This window comes from Canis lupus, chromosome 24, assembly GCF_003254725.2.
Source record: "Canis lupus dingo isolate Sandy chromosome 24, ASM325472v2, whole genome shotgun sequence".
NCBI classification, from domain to species: Eukaryota; Metazoa; Chordata; class Mammalia; order Carnivora; family Canidae; genus Canis; species Canis lupus.
In genome coordinates, this window is record NC_064266.1 from 26,157,918 (window position 1) to 26,183,431 (window position 25,514).

Here is a 25,514-nt window from a genome sequence, read left to right on the forward strand (position 1 = left end):
TGTGGCTGTGATGAGATCTGGGCTGCTCTTGCACACAGAAGCTAGAGGCTCCTCCTCCAGCTCCTGCTTCTTACCACCCAGGTCCCATTGGGGTGGCACCAGGCTTGAGCTGAGCCAGTTAGACCAAAGCTCTCTTTTGACTTTGACTTCTATTCCAACATGAAAGGAAGAGAATTATTCAATGTCTAGGAGATACTATGTGTTAGCAGACCCTGAATGTAGCATTTCAGATTGTGCTGGGTCTTCACCCACTTCACTGTCCATCACTCTCTCCTTCCCTCCTGCCTCCCCACCCTCAGTCTCTGTTTCCTAACCTGTGAAATGGGGCTGGTGGTAGTTGTGTGCCTCACCTGGGGTGGGAGGATGGGGTTATGAGACAAACATAATGATCCACCATGTAAACTGTAGAGTTCTGCCCACAGAGGATTACAGGTTGTATCTCCTGAGATGCAGACAGCCTCACATCCAAGGCAGCCCCAACCTTGAATTTTATTTCCTTGTTCACTGATTCCCTGGGAATTGTCATAAAACCTTTGTGATGAAACAGAATTCTGAACCTCCATTTCAGGCATTTGATTTCAAGCAGAAGATAATTATTCTGCCTCTACCTAGCTCGCTGTCTGTTGCTAGGTGCCAAAAGGTACAAGAAACGAGGAAGACATGGCCCCAGACACGAGGCAGGATGAAACTACTGCTAATTAGAGCTGTAGTCGGTGCCCAGAGGGCAGAGAAAAAGCCTCCAGAAGAACATGGAGATCAAGTTACCTCGTAAGATGTACATGATTTAATTTTGCCTCTTTCCACCAACAAGGCTAATCCCTTCACCTCCACACTTAATCTCACGATTCCCGGGGCCCCTTGTGTGACCCGTCCCTGCTCCTCAAACTTGGCTCCCACAGCCCTCCACCCTCCAAATGTCAGTGGGTAAGACACAGCACCTTCCTGGGCCCTGCTGTCCCCCCCGCCCCAGCTCTCCCTTTCCTCTCTTGCTTTCTCGGCCAGACTCCAGGTCATCCCTCCCCCAGAGTTGCTGTGGCGAAGGACCCCAAAACCAGGTGTGGGAGATGCCCTCCTCTCCCCTGACCTCTGTGCATCGGGCCCACCAGTAGCCACACTGACCCATGGAAAATCTCACCTCCCTGGGTTTCTGGGATGCCCACTTTTCTGGTCTTCTCCTCTAGCCCTTCTTGCTCAGTCTCCTTGGCAGGTCCTCTCCTGCATCCATTCTTAAAATGCCCATCACAGCTCAGTATCTGGCCCTGCTCTGGGAATTCTGCACCTTCTCCTTCAAGCTCATCCCTAGTTCTCCAGCTATCCTCCTCATCAAAGCCCACAGCTACAATCGCAATCAGTTATAAACCAAATCTTTTGTTCAAATCTCCCGCTGGATCCAAACCCTCTTCCTAGCTCCTTGTGGGCCACCTCCACCTGGATGCCCACTTTTCATTCAACCTGTCCTAAATTGAGCTCAACAATCTTCCTCCAGCCCCTAAGTCTGTCCTTTCTCTTGGGTATTCTTTCATCCACCCAGTCACCCAAGACAGAAACAGGGAAGGCACCCTTGACTTTCTTTAACCCATTAGTCAGCCAGCAGGTTTGTTTCTGTTTTTGTTTTGTTTTTTAGGTTTTTCTAACTTTACCTTCTCTCCATCCTCTTGGCCCCTGCCCTAATTCAGGCCTTGCCCTTTCTACTTGGACCAACGCAATCATCTCATTAGTCTTTGCCCCTCCAAATGTCTCCAAGCAACCAGAGTAGTCACCCTAAAACATAAATCTTACACCTTGGGACCTGGCTGCTCAAAGTGTTTCAAAGGGTCCCTCTTGTCAAGAGGAAGATGACCCAGCTCTTCAACTGGACAGACATGGCACTGTGTGATCTGGTCCCAGCTTCTCCATCCCCTACTTCTTACTTCATGCTCTGGCAACCCTGAACTATCTACGAGCTCATTCATGATGCTGACTTCTGTCTCTGTGACTCTTGCTCATTTGGGCATCTCTTCTAAGAACCCCCCAGATACTCCTATAAAGCCTCACATTTGCACCACCCATCCTAGCTGCTCCATGCTTTGCTCATGTCCCAAGCACATCTCTGGCCTTCTTAGTACACATCATTTTAGTATCTGTGTATCTTACCTCTTTGATTATATGCCCAAGATATGCTATATCTCATTTATTTTCATATTTTAACACCTAGCACCATGCCTGACACAAAGTAGACAATAAATGTGTAAATATATAGGCCACTTGCCCTTTCTTGAAACTTTCATCTTGCTCCTTCTCTTTGACTCTCATACTACTTTTCAAAAAGTTTACACCAATTCACAGTCCCCTTAGCACTGAATAATAGTGCCTGGCCCACTGTATCCTCATCAGCATTTGGTATCCTCAAACTTTCCCCCTTAATTTGTTGGTGAAAACTCATATTTCCTTTTTTTTTTTCCAAGAGAGGAGCAAAGGGAGAGGGAGAGAGAGAATCTTAAGCAGGCTCCATGGAGCCTGATGCAGGGCTCAGTCCCACAACCCTGAGATCATGACTTGAGCCGATACCAGGAGTTGGAAGTTTAACATCTGAGCCATCCAGGCATCACTCCTTATTGTTTTTTATTGTTGATCTTTGGTTATTAGTGGATTATTTTCTCAAAAAAATTTTTAATCAGTTCTATTTCCTCTTCTGTAAGGTCAATTTAGGTATACACTTCTTGGTTGCATTTTTACTGTTAAGGTTTGCTTGTGTCCTTTTACACATATGGATCTGCAAATAGTTTACCCATTACTTTTTGGTTCTGTTTGTGGTATGGTTTGACTTTGGAAATACTTAGTTTTATGTAGTCAGATTGGCTGGTCTTTGCCTGCTTGATGTCATTTTGTTGCTTTTTACCCTAGTGGGGTTCTCCATTCACTCATTAATTATCCAATTCATTTCTTCCCTGGCTTTTAATGGGCTCATATCTCCTTTTTGACTTTTTAAAATAGGTTTTGAACTTGGGTGTGTGTTCTGAGGTGACACTGGAAATGGATTAATATTTTTCTTTCAATAGTCAGAGCCCCAATTTTGGACAAGAATTACTCTCATGGCTCTGACTCTGAGCTAAACCATTCCTGACTGGTTATGGCATCAGAGCCACAATCTTCTCACAGAACATGCCACCTGGATGGGGAATTGGAAGGCTATGAGAAAGTATGATTCCAGGCACAGACAATGAAATAGAGAGAGGACTTCAAGGAATGGAAGCAGAAAACCTTTCTGGAAGCCCTCCCAGGACAGTGTGTGAAAAGACGGTTTACCCGCTTTGCCAATATGAATGGCTGAATCTAGCCAGCACCCACCAGTTCTGGAGGCTTCTGATCCTGCAAATAAGCATGATACAGGGATCACAAGAGAAGGGAGAGCCCAACCCTGCCCCTCATCTGCATCAACCTACCTGCATCAACTCTGCCAGGACATGTTGCCAGTGGCAGAAAAATCTCCCAGCCAGTTCTGCCAAGCTCATCTTCTGGAGGCTGCAGCCATCACCAAGATTCATCCATGTTCCAAGATGTGGACTTGACCCAGACCCTGGAGTCACCACGCCTTCTGTCCAATGACTGCTTAGGTACCAGGGCATCTGAAGGCGATGCTAGAACTGGAAAGCAACTCGAGATTACCTAGTCCAACTGCCTCATTGTGCACATGGGGAAATTGAGGCCCAGAGAGAACATGTGACTCATAGCCACCTGTTGGCAGGAGCATGCCAGGCTGTAGAGCCTTTTACAAGGTTATTCTCACATATCTGAGAAATAGTAGTCTCCGTGATTTCTGTGCATGAACTATTCATCTGGAGGCTGGAAAATATTGTCACTTCAGAGTAGCTAAGGAGACACTGGGACACAAACTGAATTTTCTTACTTGTAGGAAGGACTGGGCCACCTAAGTCCTTAGAAAGTCCCAGATTAGAGCCATCCCTCCATCCACTCCCCTGGCCAGCTAATCAGCAGGTTCCCGGCCAGGTCTGGTCAGGCGATGCCTGGTCAAGAGATGAAGACCAAGTGCCCACCCTCAAGGGTTGTACAGGGTTTTGATGGCCAACCTGAGTTGGGAGCACAGGCAACAGGGAGTCACTGATGGGCTTTGTTTGCCTTCTTCCCTCAGGGATCTTCCCAAGTGTGCCCTGACTCTCAGATCCTGCACCCAATAGATTTGAAGTTTAGTCTTTAATGCAAAAAAATCCTTTCATGAAACACTTGCTTATTGTAACACACTTTCACCCTGTATCTCTAAGAAGTAACAAGGGTAGTGAAATAACAAGGGTGAAGTTCACTGATGGCTCTGGAAATGTTAAAGACTTCCGGTCTGGTGCAGTCCCCTCCTTGGCATATATACAGGGAACAGACGCCTTGGGAAGAGTGAGCAGAAGAGAACAAAGTCACATGGGAAATGAAAGTGGGTGGGGGTCGGGCCTCCTTAGAGGGCTGCAACCACCAGTGTGGGGCAGGGAATTGGCTGAGGGTTTAGCTTTGGCAGAAGTGCTAAGCTGGCCAAGTGTAGACTCCCCACAGCTGCCCAAGAAAAGAGGTGAGAGGCCAGATCTGGCACTCCAAAGATCTGCCTATTGGGCTGCTAGGGTGCCTCCTTCCTGCTGGGCTGAGCTCAAGGACAGCATGGTCTTGTTCTGCATCAGCTTCTCAAAGCTTGGCACAGGGCCTGACAAATGCTTTAGCATGAACAAATGAGCAGGAGAGTTGGATGATCAGATCACATCCCTAAGAGGCTTGAGCCCAATAAGGGTTAGAGGTGGACGGCCAAAGAAGAAAGGGAATAACATTTGTGAAGACTGCATCTTGAGCCAGGCTACGGTGGATGTTAAGATGTCCATTTTACAGGTGAGGAAACAGGCTCCAGGAGGTGTGGTCACAAAGGCGGGGGCATAGGGTCCAGGGCTCCCTGAAGCTCACCTCTCAAGGTCTGTTGGTCCTAAACTGTTCCCCAAGTCTACTCCCACCCACTGTTTGAGTCCCAATACGTTAAAGGGAGACCAATGGCTTCCATATGAAGTCTTCAGCCATTGGTGGGCCAGGTTTCTCCCTTCCCCAAGCCCACTCTATCATTAAAGTTTTTCTCAAGATACTGACTTCTTTCTCTGAAGTTTGGCAGACCAAACTTACCCCTCTTCTGGCTTTTGGGAAGACAGTGGTGAGGCAAAGTACTGGGCAGAGGCTGGATAAACCCCTCTGAGTCAGGATCACCTTACAGTACTTGTTGGGAAGAGCACTTCTTTGCTCTTCCCTCTTTTCAGAGTGGTGACCCTCTCACCCATTATGGGGTGGGTAGAGGGTGAGGGGTGAGCTTTGCACTGGATGCAGGGGACTAGACACCGGTGATAACCTTTCTCTGGCCTCCTTTCCTGAAGCTGTTCCATGGGAGGCAACTTTCCTTCCATCACCTTTCTCCATCCTCCTCCCTCCCCAGCTTACTTTCTCCTCCCTTCATCTCTCCAACCACCATCACTACTTAGATCCACTTTTCCTTGTTTCTCAGGAGCCAGACAGGACAATGGCCTTCTCAACAGCCCTATAGCCTTCACTACTCAAATGTTAGCTGTCCTGTTCCTTGCTGAAAGAATCTCACCTTAAAAATGCTGTTCGGATTGGGTCATCCCCTATTCCCACCAGATCCCTGTTTGTGATGCTTCCAAGTCAGCTGGAAATCGAAGAGTTCCTCGGCACTGTTTGGGGGCCCGCCACTAGCATGTCAGCCTCAGGCCCCTCAGTATCTTCCAGTACAGTTCTTGAAGCTTTGAATAGCCTGACTTCTATCCCCAAAAGCTTTCTGGGGCTTTGATTCTAGGGCAGCCAGCTACTGGTGGCCCTTCATTTGACTTTCAGCCCCATTTCTTTATCTTCAAGAACAAAGATGCTTGATGAGATGCTGAGAAATAACATCTCATTTATTAGTTCACTGCCCAAACATTTATTTGTCCTCAGGTCTCAGCCTGAACATCAATCCTCCCTGGCTTGCATCAGATCCCCCTTTGGACTCCTGTTATAGCACCTGCCGCCATTCATAGTTTTATATGTATTGGTGGGATTATTTACCCAATATCCTACCCTTTTCCATTAGCCTGGATGACTCCTTAATGGCAGGCACTGTCTACTCTGTGTGGCCCTCAGGCCCACTCCTATCCCCTGACTGAATGAATAACAGTGCAGGTTCCCCTGAGGGGTGGGAGAAACCGAGTCACTGCTTAGCGGACATCTGATGAGCAGAAGCACTAGCACTGCCACTCAACAGAGGGTTGAGCAAAGAGCTCTAGGCAAGTGATCTTCAGGCAGAGGGATGAAGTTCAGGAAGGCTTCCTGACAGAGGCATATCTAGGTTCACAGGGTACACTTAATCATAAAGCAGATGCAGGCTGTCCTGCAAGGGAACTGCCACCTTTCCAGAGCTCAGTCACCTTCCTCAAGTGCATCCAGGAGCACTTTAAGAACCTTATGAAGGATTCCCAGTATTTAGGGTTAGGAACTGTTTGTTCCAAATACCACATTTTATCTATAAGGAAGGTGAGGTCCAGAGCAGCGCACAGAGCAGTTCTGACAGAAGCCTCAAGGGGTCTTGTGGTTACCAGGTACCCTGTGAGCAACCATTTCACACTGGAAGCCACAGCAACCAGAGGGATCGCACAGCATGATTTTCGAAGGCCCAGTGCCCCTGTTCTTTTCCCAAAGAGGTATCTACTTTTCATTTTCCTGAAAGGTGTTTCAGAAAGAGAAGGCAGGGTGCTTGCCGGTGCTGCCTTGCCAAGGTGGAAAGCAGCGCTGCCTCAGAGACAGAATGCTGATTTGGCAGTCACCTTGGGGGGGGGGGGAGTGGGCTGCAGGCTCCCTGTGGGAAAGGGCCACAAATCTTTCAGAGGGAGGCCTGTTTGTAACTTTTAAGCGGGCTTGACCTACAACAGAAAGCTGCTTTCTGAGGAAGAGCAAAATAAACAATAATCTTGGCTTCATTTATCATCCAGGTGCCTCCACGGGAGAGTGGGGCCACAAAAGCCTTGTTTGTTTGCTTGTTTTGTTTTTGGAATTTGCAATTGTCTATTTTCTTAAGTCTTCCCCACTAGGCTAGAATCATGCGCTCCTGGAGGGTCAGGCCTGGGTCTTGCCCCGAAATCCCCGGCAAGCCTCATACAAGGGCTCAGTTTTTGCTGAATATATCTTCCTTTCCATGTGTAGGACTCTGCAGCTTGTCAAGACTTTGTTGAACCATGAAATATATCCAGAAAAGAAGAATTCAGAGGTAAAAGCACAAGAGGACCAGACAGAAAATATTCAGCATATATAATCAATACAAGTTCAAGTCTTTGAAAATATCTTTAAGATAGATAAATCTTTGGCAAGTTTTGGTCAAGAAAAAAGAAAGCATGGACAAGCAATGCTAGGAATGAAAAAAAGGGACAAACTGACAATGGGGAAATTTAAAAGGGGAAGGAGAAAATACAAACCTTTATGGCAATAAATTAAAAATCTAGATAAGACATGTGACCTATGAAATCACCAAAGCCCTTTCGCAACGGTTACCTCCATAAACCCTTACAACAGCACTGTGCTTTGGACAGCAGTGCTCACTGAGGTTTTCTAGAAGGAAAAGAGATTGAGAGGTGGACACTCAGCACAGATCCCTGACAAGCTACTCGCTTTGTCTCAAAGGTCACAGCCACAGTACCTGCCACACTCTCGCACTTCCAGCCATCACCTTAAGCCCCTTGGTTGGAAGCCATCCTTATTTATTTTTCCACTTGAAATGCCATAAGGGGTTTCACTTTATTTTTACTTCAAAAGCAGCACCAAAAAAATCCTTGACGATTAGAGCTCCAGCTGTCCTAAGTTGTTTGTCAAGGGATCGGTTACTCAAATCTCCTATGGAGGGAAACAGTTTCAGGCGAGGCCATGGGAGCTGAGAAACACAAATGTCTCATCTCTAAAAACTTTCAGACTCCCTCCTGTTCACCGCCTGGCCTGCCCCCTGCTCCCCCTCCCCCAACCCCACCATCTGCTCTCCAGAGAGCAGATCAAATTTTCGGGCTAAGGTACTCTGGCGCCAAGGACTCAGCCCCTCCACGCTATCCCCTGCCCCCCACCAATGTAGAAATCCAACACCACAACCCAAATGGACTGCAGCCATATAAAACCACAAAGTAAAGTTTATAAAGCTTTATTAAACATTTCAAACAGCTGTGCAACGAACACACCAAAAATAAAAGCTCCAGAATAGCAGTCCAAATGTTCCACAAGTGTGGCCTCATAGTCCCATTCCCTAGATGGACTGCCTCCAGTTCTGTCCTCTGCCTGGCCCACCGCCTTTCCCACTCAGGCAAGAGAAAGATGGATGATTTAGACTGGACGGACAACCATGCCGGTCCCCAGTGGGCAGGGGCCAGGAGAAAGTCTCGTTTGCCAACACTTGTTACTGAAGCGCAGAAAAAGCAAAAAAGCAAGTGACAGTCACAAAGTCTTCCTGTGTATTCTTCGTAACATACAGTCTATATGCGCAGGACTGAAGGAGCTCCTGGCACGAGGACGATGGCCACTGCTCCTCTCTGTCTTGTCTGAACCACCTTGGAGTCCAGTGTGCTGGTCACCCTGCAATCCCCATGCTAAATAAAAACTGTAGCGGCACCTACTATAGCTAGCTATTGCTAAACCTCAAAATCAGAACACGTTCAATAAAGCTTTTTTAAAAGGAATATACACATGTATCTGTATACACACACACACACACACACACACACACACACTCACGGCACACCAAAAAATACCCAAACACCTATCAAGGGGATCATGGCTGTTATGAAACACACAAGGACTCTCCCATTCACTCGGCTGGGGACTGCTACATCTACGTGGACACACCACACCTCAATCCTGCAGAGCATGCACAGGAGACAGAGGGAGGCCCCCCCTCCTCAGGACAGTTGAGAAAGGCAGGAGGAAGGGCAAAGAAAGTGAGCCTGGGCTGGTAAGCATGAACCCAGACACCCAGGTGAAAGAGCAACAAGTATGTTACTTCTTTCTTAAAAACGACGTGGAGAAAATACTGGAAATTTGTGGACAACAAACAGTCAAGACACATTTTTGTCTGGGCTGCCGACTGGGGAAAGGAGGATGAAAAAGCGAGGCTCTCGGGCGTCAGCAATCTCTTTTAAATTCGAGATAAGTGCAAAAATGAGCCCTGTCTTGGACAGGTGCTCCCCCAAAAAGGAAAGGAGTAGAAGAGAACTAAAGGGAAACCAGGAGAGGGACTGAAGGGGGTAACATTCTGGGAAGGGAAGAGACCCTGATAAGGAGGGGTCACAGAGGTGATGAGACTGGCATTTTATCTGCCCAGGTCATGCTGGGACGGTTGACCAGGATGGGTGCAGACTCCTCGCAGGAATGAGGCGAGGGGGGTGACCATCCTGCCAGCCTTAGGGTGGGGGGGGAATCGAGATGGGGACAGAACACACACAATCACAAGACCACCCACGACTACAGGACTCTACAATAAAAGCACCGGTCAGTGCCATTATTCACATTATAAGGATAAAACATCACAGGCCAAGAAAGGCGCCGTCAGGAATGTGGCACCCGCGGGGCTGCGGGATTTGAAACTCCAATGCTTTATGACCTATGTCAATGCCTCCCCTCCCATCTTCTGCTTCCTTGGAAAGCTAACTGAGCAGGCTGTTAGGTGCCCACAACGCCGGGGTTGTGCGCCGATTCCGGAAGCGGGGAATCAGAGCAGTGGTACAGGAAACAGTTTCCCCAGCAGCTATAGCAGATGAGAAACAGTGCTGCCAGGAAAACCAAGGCACAGATTGTGCAAGGCTTCCGCTCCAGGAGGAAGCTGAGCAGGTAGAAGCCCATGAACATGGAGTGGCTGAACCACAGGGCGGGGTTGAGGGGCTTGGGGATGAGGAGGACGGGCAGCAGCCACTGGAGGCAATACATGATCTCTGCTGGGCAGGGCCTTCACCAAGGCCACCGGGCACCGCTGCAGGAACCGACCTAATGGGAGCCAGCGGGCGCAGGCAGCTGCCCTCCGCTTTCTTCAACCCTCACTCTCCAGGAGCTGAGCCGCTGTGCTCTCTGGCTGTCAGCCCGGGATCACCAAGGCAGCAGGGATCCTGAAGAGAAAAGTCAACATAACAGACAGACAGACAAAAAACAGACAGACAGACACACACACACACACACAGAAAAAAAAAAAAAAAACAGGAACAGAATGTATACTTATTTGGGAAAATGGATCATGGTTAACAACAGTAAATGTGAATGCCCTTTCCTCCCTGCCCACCCATGAAGTCTACTCTCCACATCACCGTTTCAGGAAGCTCCTGGGGTATCTCCCCTGGGCTTGCTGGGGAGTTGGGCCAGAGGGCTCTTCGGGCAGGTCTGGCACAGTGGACTGGCTTTGCCTGGGCCCTGCCCAGCAGAGATCATGTATCGCCTCCTGGGGCTGCAGCCCGTCCTCAAGGGGCCCAGACCTCACAATACCGCCCTGTGGTTACCACTGGATGGCCACGGGCTCCGTGCTGTGCCCCCACGAGATAAGAACAGGGTTCAGTTCTGAATCTAGTGTCTGCAACAGCAGGTGCTCAGGGGAGAGTTAAAGCACCACACTGCTGGAGTTCACAGAGACTGGATTTTTGAATTCTCTGCGAAGCTGCAGCGGCAACACTACCAAATATCTTGTTTTAAGATGGCAGCCCGGCATCATTTTGCCAAAACCAGCCAACTTCTTTGAAAGTCAACATAGAAAAAAAAAATCACCATGCTATTTAGTCGTCCAAACTGACCTCGTTTGGATCACTTACACTTTCCATCTGCTGCTGGTGCTGTATAGACCCTGACCTCTGTGAGCTTTTAATTGAAATTAACTTTCTATTCACACAGGGGCAAATGCCAGTTGGCCCCTGAGCTAGGCTAGGCAGCTTGCTGGAGAGGTGCTCTCCAGTGGCCGGCCACCAGTGCGCCGGAGCTGAACTTGCAGACCGCGGTCTTCCCGCTGTGCCTGGAAATGGACCTGCAGCAGCCACAACCCTCTGGTGGCGGCAGCAAAACCCCATTCCTAGCTCCAGCCGCCCAGCGCAACGGGTACAAAGAGCCTCACTGGCTGTGTTAAAACCTATCAGGGCCTGGGGCGAGGGGGGGGTGGCGGGGGGAGCAGAAGAGAGAGGTTGAGAAGATCTGTCCAGCAGAAATGATCCCGGAGCATTTTCCGACCACTTCTCGGAGAGCTCATCTCATCCCTTGCGCGCACACAAAGGCGCCAATCCCTCCCACATCCTTCCCACAGGGTAGATTCCGGGGACTATCACTTTTGCGCCTAGAGTTCAGTGCCCTGGTTCAGTTCCTTTCAATCGTCACTGTTGTAGTAACCGTAAGAAGGGGGATGCAAAGAAATCAGGGAAAAGTTCCGTGCTCAGGGACTCTAGTGAAGCAGAGGACACGGGCTTACAGGCATATCAAATATCAGAATAAGAGTACACTGATCAGGGGCCTATGAAGCCAAGACTCCGGGAAGGGGAAGGGGCATCTTCTTTTTTTCCCCTCTGCGGAGTAGAGGATACCTAAGTTAGGTTTTCCACTCATGCTCAAGGTGGGTCCTGGCGCGTCACTGGACACTGGGCTCAAATTTGCAGGCCACAGCTCCGAGGAGTTCCGTGCCAAAAGGCGTGCATCCCCTACTCCAGCCTTTTGCGCTACTACTCAGGAGTTGTAGTTCCCCTCCATTTTACACTAAAATTTAAAAACGGGCATAGCGGAATCTTCTGGAAAGGGGCTAAGATGGAACTCAGGAGGCGGGGGTCGGTGTGGAAAGAGCAGATGGATTATTTTTTCCTCTCCTGGCGAATGAGGAGCGCCCCCGGCCACCCCTCCTCATGGACCACCCCCCCCCCCCAAAAAAAACCCGCGCATGCGCATTTGGATGGCAGGCGGATACTTAAGGTGCGGCCACCGCGGCTGCAGCAGTGCGCCCAACAGCGGACTCCGAGAGATCGGCGGACCTCGGCGAACCGCGCTCGCTCTCAACCCACCGCTCTCGGAACCATGGCGGCAGTAGCGGCAGCCTCGGCTGAGCTGCTCATCATCGGCTGGTACATATTCCGTGTGCTGCTGCAGGTAAGTGTGCCCAGTTTCTGGGCGGGAGAGGGGTCCCGATGCGCGCCCCCTAACCGGCAGGCCCACGTCTTAATTGCCGCCTCCGGGACCCATCCTACCCTTATTGCCGCGGTCCCTGTTTGCCCGAGTGCCGCGGCTGGCACCGCGTGCCCCTGCGCGTTCCCTGCGCCCTCCTCCTCGCGCAGACCCTTCCCAGTGCGCCCGCGCCCGACCGGGAACAAAGAGTTGGGGCGCGGCGGGCGCCAGCCGCTGACGATCGCCGAGGCTCTTAGCGACCAACGCGGTAAGAAAAACCCGCTACATCCAAACTCGACCCCAGGAGGGAGGCGGGGCACTTCTGTTTTGCGAAGAGACTTTACGATCGTATAGCAAAAATTTTCCGCCTTAAAAAATTGCGCATTGCAGGGAAATTTTAAAAAAAAATATAGCGCTTGCGAAGGTGGAACCAAAAATAAGTTAGAAAAAGGCACGTCTCAGGGAAAAAAAAGCACTTCCTAAAAACCCACAACGAATTAGAAAAAAGTAATTCGCGGGAAAAAATGAATTCGAGAAAATGCGCATTGCAGGAAAAGAAATCAGGCAAAAGCACTTGGAAGAAAAAATGCATTTAGATAAAAAGCGCATTGCAGAAAAAATCAGACAAAGGAACTAACAGAGAAAAATCGGATAAAAGCGCTCTGAAGCAAACAATTAGAAACGGTTCTTTGCAGGAAAAATGGGAGAAGAAAAAAAGCACTTCCAAAAAAGGGCAATTTGCTTTATTTAAAAAAACAAATCAAATAGAGGCAAAGTGCTTTGTAAAAATGAAAAAAAAAATCAAAAGAAAGCACTTTGCCCATAAAATCATTTACCCTAAAAGCACCCCTTGCAGGAAGAATTCCCTGCTAAAGGAATCCTTTGCCAAAGGAATCGCATATTTCCTTTAAGGTGTTCCTGGAATGCTGCATTTACTGGGTAGGATTCGCTTTTCGAAATCCTCCAGGGACACAGCCCATTGCGAGAAGTGAGGTATACCTAAGTTGTGGGTCCAATCAGCTTGCTGCCATGCAGCCTTCAGCACAGTTGGAAAAGCTCCAGCTGCCCTGACTCGTGGACAAGCTGCACCCGCGCCTGCCTCTCTAAGTCCGACAGGCGGGCGGGGTAGGGGGTGGGGCGGGGGCGGGCAGGCAGTGCTGCAGACTAGCTGCTGGTGCCTGCCTCTAAGGGCTGGTCCTGGGTCTCTTGCTGTAGGTGTTCAGGTACTCCCTGCAGAAGCTGGCATACACGGTGTCGAGGACCGGGCGGCAGGTGTTGGGAGAGCGCCGGCAGCGAGCCCCCAACTGAGGCCCCAGCCCCCAGCCCTGGGCGGCCTCGTCACCAGGTGCTCCTGTGCTTCTCAGCCAGCATGGGAGCCAGTGCCGCACAGGAATGGGGAGTCCCCTGTGCTCTCTCGCCAGAGGAGCATTTGCCAAGGTCAGTGAGGGGCCGGTAGGCCCCCGGAGAAGCAGAACCGACAATGATGACAATACCAGATCCCTTCCAAACCCCTTTGCACCCCTCCGACTGCTGGGCGGGGTAGAGGGAAGGGGGGGTGGGGGGAGCATACCCCCGAGATCTGGGCACAGGCAATGCATTCTAATCTGGACCAAGTTGGGACAGTGCCATCCCAGCCCCGCAGCCATGGCCGTGCCAGCAGGCCCCACCACAGAGATCCAGACAACTGCACCAGCCAGCAGAATGGACATTCCAGCATCACCAGCCGAAGCCCTGAATCTTGATGCAGCAGACAAGGCACCAACCGCGTGCCTGTGTGGCGGGACTGGAGGGCAGGAGTGAGGGAGGAGGCTTAAGAAACAGAGTGAGGCCCTCTCACTGTCCCTTGCCTACAACACGTGCATTCCAGCCTTGCTGTCTTTGCTCCCTCAGTACCCTTTCCCCCCTCACTGCCTCTTAAGCCTACCCCAAAGAAATGTGTCACTCAATTTGGACCTATTCAACCAGTAAATGAATGCCATCTTTACTAAAACACCTTCTCCGAGCCCCCAGCCCCTCACTGATCTTGCTTTCCCTGGTCTCACGCAGTTGTGGTCAATATCGTGGTAATCGCTAATTGTACTGATTGTATAAGTGTGCATTAGTTGTGTCTCCCCAGCTAGATTGTAAGCTCCTGGAGGACAGGGACCACCTCTACAAAAAATAAAAAACCAGTACCTCCCCCATCTCGCACAGTGTTCCAAGACCCTGCGGGGTGGTGGAGGTGCACCAAAAAGTCGTCTCTTGTGACTTCTTTTGCGGCTTCAATACGTACTCCTAAGATTGGGCTAATGCACTATTGTGGAGGGGGTACACTACTTGGGAGAGGGAGGGAAGGCAACAAAAGGGGAATAAGCTGGGACCCTCACACACCCAGTTCCATCTTAACACTGTTCTGAGATAAAGAAACACTTCCCCCACCCCAAAAAGAAAGGTCTACATCTTTACTTATGGTCTCAGAATAAAGGACTGCTTCCCCTCCCCAGGGGGGGTGGATGCCTTCACTTGTCCTGGAATAAGGGGCCTTAGCAGGTAATTACTAGGAAAGATGGCGTAAGGTGAGAGTAGCCCTCAAGATGGGGTACGAGAGACCAAGGGGATGATCAGGACTTCAGAACACAAAGCTTTATCTCCAACCAGAAGCCCCAAGGAAATGAGCACTGGACACGGCGGGCACTGGCTTAGACACTGAGAATTGGGAAAAAGGTGTAATATGGTGCCTCCCCTGGCCTCCAAGCCCTATAACTCCTACCAGGACCACTACAAGAGCATTCTGCCCTGCCTTGCTACTCTCCAGGTCTCTTTCCCAACACCCCAAGAACCTCTCTCTAGCTCTCCCCATTAGTGAGTTCTCCACTTCTGGCATTAGCCTCTATATTCTTAGGGGTGCTTACCAGGTCCCTGGCCCTGGGCTCTCCCCTGCCATGTCCAGGGTACGTGGGCAGGTGGGCTGGCAGTTTGGCTCCCAACCTCTTTCTCTGTTCTTTCACTCTTAAATGAGCCAGGACTCCTTTCACATGGTCAGCTGACTGCCTCGCCAAATGGCCCTGCTGCCTGTTCAGCCTCGTCTCTGGCTTAATGTGTCCCTGTCACTACACACCTGTTCCTGGGTCAACACCAAGGGAGGATTTGGAGGGCCATAAATCTCCCTTTTTGCCACTTCCTCAAATCCCTTAGTCACAGTTGTCACAAACACTTCTGGAGCACAAAGCACCTTGCCCCCTGAGCCTGATATTTTCCCTCCTCTAAGCAACCCCTTAAGTTTCAAAACCCAGTGTCAGCACTTTTAGAGGCATCTGGAACTTCAGTACAGCATCAGAGAATTATAGGGGTAGAGGGTACAGACCTTGGCTCTGGTACTGGGCTGTCATCAATCAGCCCAGGCAACCTGGCCAGGTCAACTCCTACCAACCCCTCACCTTCAGTTCCCCCCTGTAAATGGGCTGTTAAGATCCCAGTGAACTCCAGGATACTAGAAACATTCTGCCGGGGCGCCTGGGTGGCTCAGTGGGTTAAGCGTCTGCCTTCGGATCAGGTCTTGATCCCAGGGTCCCTGGTAGGGAGGAGCATGCTTCTCCCTTTCCTCCCCGCTTGTGCTGTCTCCCTCTCTCAAATAAAATCTTAAAAAAGAAAAAAAAAAAAAACATTCTGCCATCAAAGTGGCAATCAGGACCCATGGAGATGTATAATCAGAAACTCCCATCTTCCTTAGGCTGGGTGGCTCCAGCTTCTACTATAGCCTGAAGGTGAGGCAGGTCTCCTCTTGCCCCAGGGTGACTCATCTGCAGGCAATGCCCACACCTCCCTTCTGAAGCCATTATCTTGGCAGGCCTCAAGACTGGAAGTTGCTGTGGTTTTCCACACTAAACCTACATAACTATGAACATTTCAACATGTGTTCTCAGTGAAGACTGCCTCACCTCAGAGCCTTCAAGAGGTGTGCCCACAGTCCCACTGTCCCAGATACTCTAACCTCAGCCCAGTTATAAAGTGGCTGGGTTCAGATAGACAGGGATGGAAAGAAGGGTCTGGCTGTTTCGGACAGAGCATGCTCCCTTTAGCTTTTTGTACCCCCTTTGAAAGGCGAGAGGCTGCTGGCAGCTCTATGGCTTTCCAGATAATCTTGGTGAAGCCCATCTGTGGGACTTCTCCATCCATCCATCAGCGAGCGTGGCATGGTGAGATGACAGACTTCCAGGCAAGGGCTGTCCTGGTGGCCTACATCCCACATGGGTGGGCTTGAGTGTGCAATGTCCACTCCCCCAACTTCATCCCTCAGCCCCAAACCCTCATGTTCTGGCAGCAAACACAACCCACTGGAAAAGGGAGAAGGAATGTGTCCACACTTTCTATTCCTGTGTGGTGCCTAGAAGTCTGGTCCAAACATATCCTGTTTATAAAAATTTTTCCAGAAGCAATACCGTTAAAACATTTTATTCTGATAGTGAGCAATGGTAGAAGTTGAAAATGACTAGAGTTTTATTGCAGGGCCCTTAGTTCACAGGCCTCCCTTCTTCCTAAACTGTTTCTACTACTCCCAAAAAGGCTTTGCCCTCATTAAGACCAAGCATATAGCAGATGAGTTGTGAGGCTACTGGGATGGCTTTGCAGGACTCAACCAACAGGCAAGACTCTTGCACTAATGCCCCAAGAAGGATGTTAGTTAGTGTCTTAGCCTAACCAGTTAAGCTGGGGGTGGAGGGGAGAGGGAATTAGGTAACATGACTTTCAAAGGTGTGGGCTGCTGTGACACTATCTCTGTGGAGTATTTGAACTGTGACTGAAGGAAGGGGTGAGGGGACAAGTTTCTTAAGCTTCAGCTGCAACAGCAGCTTATTACACCTGGGTTGGATGAGGGAACAGGTTTGCTGTGAGCCATTTGCTAGATATCTATTGTCAAACTTGTATCTACTCAGGAGCCAGTAACCTAAAGTGAGATTCTGAATTTGCAGTATTATCCCCAGAGATTTAAACGTGCACAAACTCGCACACAACACACAAAACATTAGCCTAACAACAGTCACTTTTTCCCTGGTGGCCTCTGACTTCCTCTATATGCCCCAGAGACATGTCACCATCTTCTCTGGGAATGATTCCGTTCACCCTCCCCTCCACCCCTTCTCCCTCCCACAGGGCCCATACCCCAGCAGGATCCAGATTCCTGAGCATTCCCAGAACAGGAAGTCAGAGAGGCAGGCAACACATGGTCCTCGGTATAGCACAGTGACAGGCTTGAAATGGAATGCATGTCTCAAAGATAAGAGAACAACAACAAAAAAAAGACAGCCAAACCCAGACTTCCAGATTCCTCTTTGAAACAACATATTACAGATAAAAGGTTAAACTGTTTTTGGCAGCAGTTCTAACAAGACCAATGACAGACAGAGAATTGATCCGGTCACTGGAAACTGACCAGGGCTCTGAATCTTTTAACAGATTTGTTTGACATTAATTAGTCTCTGATCTAAAACAAACAAATAAATAAGATCTAACACTTGGCATTAGCACTTAAGCTGGAACTTTTTTTGTTTGTTTGTTTTTGTTTTGTTTTTTGGTCCTGGCTTTGGTGTTGCCGTCCAGAAGGCTGAGGGGATGGTTGGACCATGTCAGGCAGGGCAAACAGAAGCTGTTCCCAACACACCAGCTCCCTGAAAGGGATAAAGCACGATCCGAACCTATAAACAGAAAGATCATTTCCTCCCTAGGACAGACCCCGGTCTGTCCCAACGTTTAGCGTTGAAAAGGGACGTGGAGGCCTGGCAGAACTCACAGGTTTGGAAGGGGTAGCGACAAAGCAACTGTTCCCCATCCCCCTTTCTTCTTTGTAGGCCACTGGAGTGCCGGGCATTCCGTTCCCTCGGCTGCCCTTGAGGGCCACTCCCCACATATGCTGGAGGAAAGGGATCGGGTGTACAGACTTGACAAAGTTATGAGAGGAGGAGGCACCCGCGACTCAAAGCAGAGCGTCAGCCTATTACCCCGTCACCTCGGACACCACAGCGGGTGCCTGGGGTGGAGACCACTTTCGCCCCCTCTCACCCGCGGCCCTTCTAGGAAAAATGCGACTGAAGTGGCGGGGACAAGTTAGCAGGACTCTCAGAAACTGGGCCCCCTGCCAGGGGCCCCCCGGGGCGCGGAGCGGGGAGTCGCGCTCCCTCAGCCCCGCGCCCCCCGACTCTGCCTGTCGCGTCCCGGGAACAGACAGGCGAGCACTGACTGACCTTGGAGGCCGGAACGAGACCCAGGGGTCCGGGGCCTCGCCCTCAGACCGGGAAAGAACCCCCGCGGCCCGGGGGGGGAGGGGGACGGGGGCCCACACAGGGCAATCACGTGACCCCACACAGGGGTGGCTCCCCCAGGGTGCGCGGAAGGAAACCCCCAGAAAGGGACCAGGCGACGCCTAAGGTGACCCCGAAGGGACAACATGGCGCCGCCGCCGCACCGAGGGCCTCTCATCCCGTCCCCAGGGGGCCGACGCCACGGTACCTGCGAGCCCTGCCATGGCGCCGCCGCCACTGTCGCCCTCGCTGCCGCAGCCAGCCTCCACCTCAGCTCGCCACCGACGCCGCAGGAAGCCGGGGAGACGCCCCCTTCGTCTTCTAGTGGAGCAGGCCGAGGACCCCTTCGGGTGTCGGGCTGCCTCTGGCAGACGCCTGATCATAAAGCACAATTTGGGGTCGTCCTCTCCCGATGTCCCCCAATGTGCGCCTCAGACGGGCCTTTGAAAAGTTTTCTGTGCGTGTGTGAGTAACTCAGGGGACTCGCAAGTCTTCAAGCCTGAAGAATTTTTAATCAGGCGCGCCCCGGACAGCCCAGCACCACGGCCTCATGGTCCCCTCATGCATATGCAGCAGATTGTGATCCTCGCTCGCTGAGCGCCGAGGGGGCGTACCTTAGCCTCCGTAGGTGAGCTCGGGATTCTGGTTCCCTGCGCGGATCCCCCGTGTCATCCGGGCAGGACCTCGTGGCTCAAAGTCCGCCCCCTCCCTGGCCCTTTCACCGAGGGGCCAAAGTTCAGGAGCGGAGAAATCGGGTTCAGAACTAAGGACCTGATTAGGGTCAGGACCCGACTCCTCCCCGGTCCCTCTACCCCGGGCAACTGGTCTACCCCGACTCTCGGCTTCCCCGGGTCTGATGAAATGCCTTCTTCACAGAGTTGTTACGGGGAGTGAATGAGTCAGGATTCATTTATTAGCTAATTGAGTTCCTTGAGGGCTTACTCTCTTAGTGCAGTGCTAAAGGCGAAGAGTGTGGCATAGACATTGCTGTAATCACAAGGCTCTGACAGTCTAGTGGGGGAAAGTGTGGGGGCGGAGGGGGGGAGAGGAACGAAGGTCAGCAGAGAATCACTGTGTTAGTAATATTAACCAAATCGATATGTAAGTATACAGCATGGAGAGGGCAGTGGGGGAAAGTAAGGAGGGTTATGGAAAGTGAATGAGGTCCTAATATGGGGCACGAGGTGGAGGTGGATCCTCCTTGAGAAGCTGGTATTTAGATTGAGACACCAAGGACAATTAGGAGTTGTGCAGGGCAAGAGAGACGGGAAATGTTCCAGGCAGCAAGAACCACTTGTCCCAGATAAGGTGGGAAGGAGCAGGGTGTGGATGAGAGGTGAGCAAGGCGTAGTGCAGGTAGTGCTACCAAACGAATTTGGATTTCTATCTTGACAGTAACGAGAAGCCCTTTTCATCAGGGGAATGATAACAAATTTGGATTTCTGAAAGGCAATCCTGGTTGCATGGCTTGGAAAACACTTGGGAGCAGATGTGGGGGGGCGGGGAGGGAACCAGTTAGAAGGTTATTGCAGCTTTCCAGCTACAAAGTAATGATGACTCAGGCTGGTGGTTCGGAGAGATGGAGAAGTAAAGGATGGAAGATTGGATGTGGATGTGTGCTAAGGGGCAATGGCAAGAACATCTAGGTTTTTGCCTTGAGTAGGAGTCAAGAACCCTTCACTAAAGTGATGAAGCCTGAAGAAGAATCAGATTGAGGGGGAAGATACAGAGCTTGGCTCTGAGAAGGCAAGTTTGAAATGCCTGGGCAATGTCTAGGTGGAAAGGGTCAATAGGCATTTTTATATGAGATGAGCTCAGAAGAGAGGTCTGTGCTGGAGATTCATATTTGGGTAGCATCGGCACATATGTAATGGATGAGATCACGGAGCTGGATGAGTTCCCAAGGAAGGGAAGGTAGATTTTTGAGGAACAGAGGAGGAGGAGCCAAGAAAGGAGGCTGAGAAGCAATGACCAGAGGGATAGGAGGAAAACCAGGTGAGCATGGGATCCCAGAGAGGAGGTTTCAAGAAAGAGAAAGTGCTTAGTGGGGCTGACTGCTGTAGACAACAGAAATGACACCATTGGGTTTGGTTACAAGGAGAGTTTATGAATTGTATTCTTTATTTTGTACGTCCACAAAAACAACCAAACAACAAACAAACAAAAAAAACAAATCGATTAGCTTAAAAAATAAGTAGGCTGCCACCCAATGGCAGATTAATTGAGTGGCTTGGCAGTGTCATCAAGGGACATTCCATCTGCCAGGTTTATTTCATCTCTGTTCTGCTGTCCTTATGATGGTTTCATGCTCATGGTCATAAGATGGCCAGTCCAGTTCCTAGGTCACATTCAAGTCAATATGTCCATTCCTCCTCCAGCTTAGAAACAAACTGGATGTGGCCTCTCTCTATTTTGCTGCCTGCGGACTGAGGGATCAATGCACCCATGCCAGGTACACCCAAAATAACACTGGAAGAAAAGAAGAGTCTCATAGTGGAGGCAAGGACGTGAAGCAACTGAAATTCTTGCATATAGCTGGTGAAAGAGGATACAGCCATTTCTGAAGACCTGCAGTTCCTACGAAATCTGAACATACACCTAAGCTGTGACCTAGAATTTCCACTCCTAGGTATTCAATCTGAGAGAAATGAGTGCCTATGTTCACAAAAAGACTCGTGCAAGAATTTTCATAACAGATTTATTTATAGCTTAAACTAGAAATAGCTCAATGTCCATCAACAGGAGAACTGATAAATTATGGCGCATTCATCCAAAGGAATACTATGTTATACATATAAAAATATAATAAACTGATATATGTGATATGTGGATTAATGTCACATACAGTATGTGTACTAAAAGGATCCAGACACAAAAGCAGTACATATTGTATGATTCCATTCACATATAAAGTTCTATCTGTGGTGATAGAAATCAAAATAGTACTTTCCTGTGTTGGTGGGAGAGGAGTAGAGGTGGGAAAGGAACAAGAGAGAATTTTCTGGGATGCTGGAAAAAGTCTGTATCTTAATCTGCTTGGTGATTACATTGGCACAAATTCATCAAGCTATACCTTAAGATTAGGGGATTTTATGTACTTTATGTATGTTATACCCCAAGAGAAAGAAGATATTATAGAGGGAGGTATCCTGCCAATCCATGGTAGTGGTTTGTGCTGTTGAGCAAGAATCAGAAGGTACTTTTTTGGAGAGACTCTGCCTTCCAGTAACCTCTTGATGCCAGGTCTGGGCATTGACAAGGCCTCTGTGGCCAACCTTCTTCCCACTTGCCATTCATTTATTCTGGGGCCCCAGAAAACTGGAGAAGGTAAGACAGGGCTCTCACGCACATGGGGCTGGCTCCCGGCCAGCTGGCTTGCTTCCTCTGTACACACAGGACTGCTCTCCTCTCCAAGCTCAGTTCTGGTGGTAGAAATGACACCAAAGGGATCCCTGGGTGGCGCAGCGGTTTGGTGCCTGCCTTTGGCCCAGGGCGCGATCCTGGAGACCCGGGATCGAATCCCACGTCAGGCTCCCGGTGCATGGAGCCTGGTTCTCCCTCTGCCTATATCTCTGCCTCTCTCTCTCTCTCTCTCTGTGACTATCATAAATAAATAGAAATTAAAAAAAAAAAAAAGAAATGACACCAAAACCGGGGTCTGACTTGAGGGACCTGGAAGGTCTTTCTGCCCTAATATTTTGCTCAACAGACCTCAACTTCCTGCCAAGACCTCTCCAACCTGCCTTGTTCCACCAGACATCCAAACTCACTTGTGACTTCTCTCTCCTGCTTCATGCTCTCCAAGTCTTGCCCATCTTTTCTGCATCCTGCTTCAGGCTTTTCTGTCTCCACCTCCAAAACCTTGGTCCAAACTACCACCCACTCACCCTTGAAGCAGCCTCTCACTAGTCTCCTTGCTCCACATCTCAGCCAAAGCCATCATCCTCTTCATAGAAGCCAGGATGATCTTTCTCAAATGACCCTGTCATTCTTCCTCTTGAGTGGGTGTCTCCTCTTCTCTGTTTTCACCTGTCAAGAAATTTCTAGGGGATCCCTGGGTGGCTCAGCAGTTTAGCGCCTGCCTTCGGTCCAGGTTGTGATCCTGGAGTCCTGGGATCGAGCCCCACATCGGGCTCCCTGCATAGAGCCTGCTTCACCCTCTGTCTGTGTCTCTGCCTCTCTCTCTCTCTCTCTCTCTCTCTCTGTCTGTGTCTCTCATGAATAAATAAATAAAACATAAAAAAAAAGAAATTTCTAGTTGTCAAAGTCCCAGATCAAATGCCGCCTCCTCCACGAAGACTTTGTATTCATTTAGCAAACATTTATTGAGTACCTAACGTGTGCTAGGCACTATGCTAGGAATGGAGGATAGAGAGAAGAATAGACAAATGCCGTCTAAGGAGTCTTGGGAGATGGTCAATAGAGCAGTGCCAGTGTGTACGTACTTCTTGTTAACTCTCACTGGACTGTGAGCTCCTTGAGGGCAGAGCTAATGTGGGGGTCATTTCTTAGCTTCAGAGCCTAGTACCAGGCCTGACAGGGAGGAGGAAGAGGAGGAGGAGGCAGTCACTGTGGAATAAATGAAAGGGTGAAGGAGTGAGGAAATGGATGAAAGACCTAGCCAAAGCTCTTTTCTTTCCCATTTGTCCTCCAAGCCTCCAGTTGAGCTGGTAACTGGGTCCATGGTATTCTGTTGGCACTGGATAGCAAACTTGGGGTTAAATGATAAAGAATAAGCAAAAGATTATGTTATTTATAGTGCAGTGTTTTGTGAAACCACACTACCTACCTTCCTATGTCATCATTCCATTTGACAATTACTTTTTCTGAAAATCAACATTATTTCTTTAGCAAGACAAGATATGGGAAATGTAACTTGTGACAGAACGACAGTGATTTATTAAATCATCAAAGAAGCCATGTATTACCAAAAGATTTAAAATTTGATAAGACACATGATTACCAAAGTGACCAAAGAAGTAGGCTCTGGGATAGCACAGACTGCAGCCAGAATGCCAGGGTTTTAATCCCCCTGCATTTTTTTTTAGTTGTGTGTCCTTGAGCAACTTACTTACCCTTCCTGAGCCTCACTTTTCCCATCCATAAAATGAGGAAAACATTAGAATCTATCCCTTATGGTTGTTTCTGCCAATTCAATGAGTTCATGTTGTAAATGCGTACAGTAGTGCCTGTCACATAATTAACACTCATGGTTAGCTATTGGTTCAAGTGGATCATACCAGTTATCCCAGGGGTAGGATGAACTGTGGGAGCCCTGGTGAGGAGTTTGCCATCCTTAAGGGAGCAGGACCAGTGGGTTCAAACCCTGGATCTGCTTTCATGACCTTGAGCAGTCCCTGCTGGTTTTGTCCTCAATTTCTCTCTAAGGTCTTTTTGCTCCAGACTTGGAGGCATGTACACTTGGGCAACTGTGCCACTATTTTAGCCAAGTCTGTGGCGACATCCAGTGGTAATTTGAGGGAAATGCCCAATATTCTTATCTAGCGGTTAATGATTGGAACAATAATGGTATATTAAGCTCTTCCTATGTGCTAGAAACTGTTACATGAACTTAGTTAACCTTCAGTGTAATTCTATAAAAAAAGATTGTATTATATTTATTTTAAAGATGATGAAGGGCACCTGGGTGGCTCAGTCAGTTAAGCGTCTGCCTTTGGCTCAGGTCTTGATCCCAGGGTCCTGGGATGGAGTCCTCAGCAGGGCTCCCTGCTCGGCAGGGAATTGGCTTCTCCCTCTCCTTCTGTCCCTCCTCTTGCTTGTTCTCTCTATCTTTCTCTCAGATAAATAGATAAAATCTTTTTTTTTAAAAAAAAAAGTGAGGAAAAGAAGATTCAGGGAGATGAAGTCAATTGCCTAAGGCTACCTACCCAGTTGTAGCTGACAGAGCAAGATCTGATTCCAGGCCACAAGGACCTGAAGTCTTCATTTTTAACCTCTCTGTGTCAGGCCTGTGGATGAGTCCTGGAAAAACATGAAAAATGCATATTCCTGCCTCTATAGAATATAACTATTTTAGAGAGAATAAATGAGGCTTAGGTTCTTGTCCTCAGATAAATTATAAAATGTCTCCCTAGTATCCCTTTAAGAATTCAGGACCTAAAGAGACTTTTCCTTCTCAAGAGACCAAGTTCATCCCAGAAGATTTTGGGATCCTGCCACAGGCTAGCTATGAAGGCTAGATTACAGAATCCCACTTGCCATTCATTTATTCATTCATTCATCCCTACAGCAAACACTTGTTGAGTACCTGGTATGAGCCTGAGCCAGGCTTTACTCTAGGCTCTAAGGATACAGTGGTGAACAAGAGAGTCCCTGATTTCAATGAGCTCACAGTCCAATGACAAGAGAGGCAGATGTAGAACACAAATTACAAGCATGTCACTGTATGGTGGAGGAGAATCATAAACAAGGGGACTAGGTTAGTCTGGGGCTGGCCAAGGAGGTCCACCGGAAGGTAAAAATATTCAACCTCAACTCTGAGGTGAAGAAGGAGTTTTCTGGATCATGAATATGGGTGCCAGTATTAGAGGCAAAGAGAATAGAATTTGAGACAGTCTGGAGGTGAGAGGTCAGGGGTGTACCACAGACCACAAGCAGGTCAGTGTGGCTGGATCTCTGAGGGTGAGAGGGGAGTGACCTGTGTCGTGATCAAATCACACAGGGTCTTTTTTTTTTTTTTTTTAAGATTTTATTTCTTTATTCATGAGAGACACAGAGAGAAGACAGAGTCATAGGCAGAGAGAGAAGCAGGCTCCTGGCAGGGAACCCTAAGCCGGACTCAATCCTGGAACTCCGGGATCACGCCCTCACCCACGGAGCCACCCAGGTGTCCCTCACACAGAGTCTTAAAGGGCAAGGAGAGGAGTTCAAACAATCCTAAAGCAATGGAGAGCCCCTGGAGGCTTCAAGCTACAGATTTGCCTCTTTAAAAGACTACTCACTCTAGCTGCTAATTAAATGGACTGGAGAGCAAGAGGGGAGGTAGGGAGAGTGGTGGAGGCGGCTAGGTAAGTGTCAGGGTGGTGGTAGCTTGGCTCTGGGTGGAGACAGTGGTGATATAGGGAAGAGGGC

At 49.3% G+C, this 25,514-nt stretch overlaps 2 protein-coding genes and 1 long non-coding RNA gene across 12 annotated transcripts in view; 2 read left to right on the forward strand and 1 right to left on the reverse strand.

Moving 5' to 3' along the window:
- LOC112673925 (BLCAP apoptosis inducing factor) overlaps nucleotides 1-19,277 on the reverse strand; it is a 55,876-nt gene extending 36,599 nt beyond the window's left edge. For 4 of the 8 annotated variants that reach the window (XR_003145124.3, XR_004808783.2, XR_007405480.1 and 1 more), the window contains exons 1-2: nucleotides 18,631-18,766; nucleotides 351-10,133 (exon numbers count right to left, since the gene is read on the reverse strand). Coding sequence is in view for 1 of the 8 variants with exons in the window: in XM_049100365.1 (XP_048956322.1) it covers nucleotides 9,694-9,957 (264 nt within the window). In the remaining 7 variants the exon portion in view is untranslated. Of the gene's footprint in view, nucleotides 1-350; nucleotides 10,134-18,630; nucleotides 18,798-19,036 lie in introns of those variants that run through there. The other 4 variants (XR_007405479.1, XR_007405483.1, XR_007405482.1 and 1 more) reach the window with 4 other exon arrangements.
- Nucleotides 11,956-14,380, forward strand: NNAT (neuronatin). Of its 3 annotated transcripts, none has more exons than XM_025470031.3 (3): nucleotides 11,956-12,132; nucleotides 13,060-13,135; nucleotides 13,363-13,592. In XM_025470031.3, the coding sequence occupies exons 1-3, from the start codon at nucleotides 12,061-12,063 to the stop codon at nucleotides 13,590-13,592; spliced, it is 378 nt and encodes a 125-aa protein (XP_025325816.1). In that variant the 5' UTR covers nucleotides 11,956-12,060. The 3 variants fall into 3 exon arrangements, with proteins under 3 accessions (XP_025325816.1, XP_025325814.1, XP_025325815.1); XM_025470029.3 differs by having other exon boundaries at nucleotides 11,959-12,132; nucleotides 13,060-13,140; nucleotides 13,363-14,380; XM_025470030.3 differs by lacking the exon at nucleotides 13,060-13,135 and having other exon boundaries at nucleotides 11,960-12,132; nucleotides 13,363-14,380.
- Nucleotides 18,932-21,243, forward strand: LOC112673924 (uncharacterized). The gene is made up of 2 exons (XR_003145123.3): nucleotides 18,932-19,050; nucleotides 20,801-21,243. It is a non-coding gene; the product is annotated as an uncharacterized LOC112673924 (long non-coding RNA).
- Nucleotides 21,244-25,514: the final 4,271 nt, after the last annotated feature.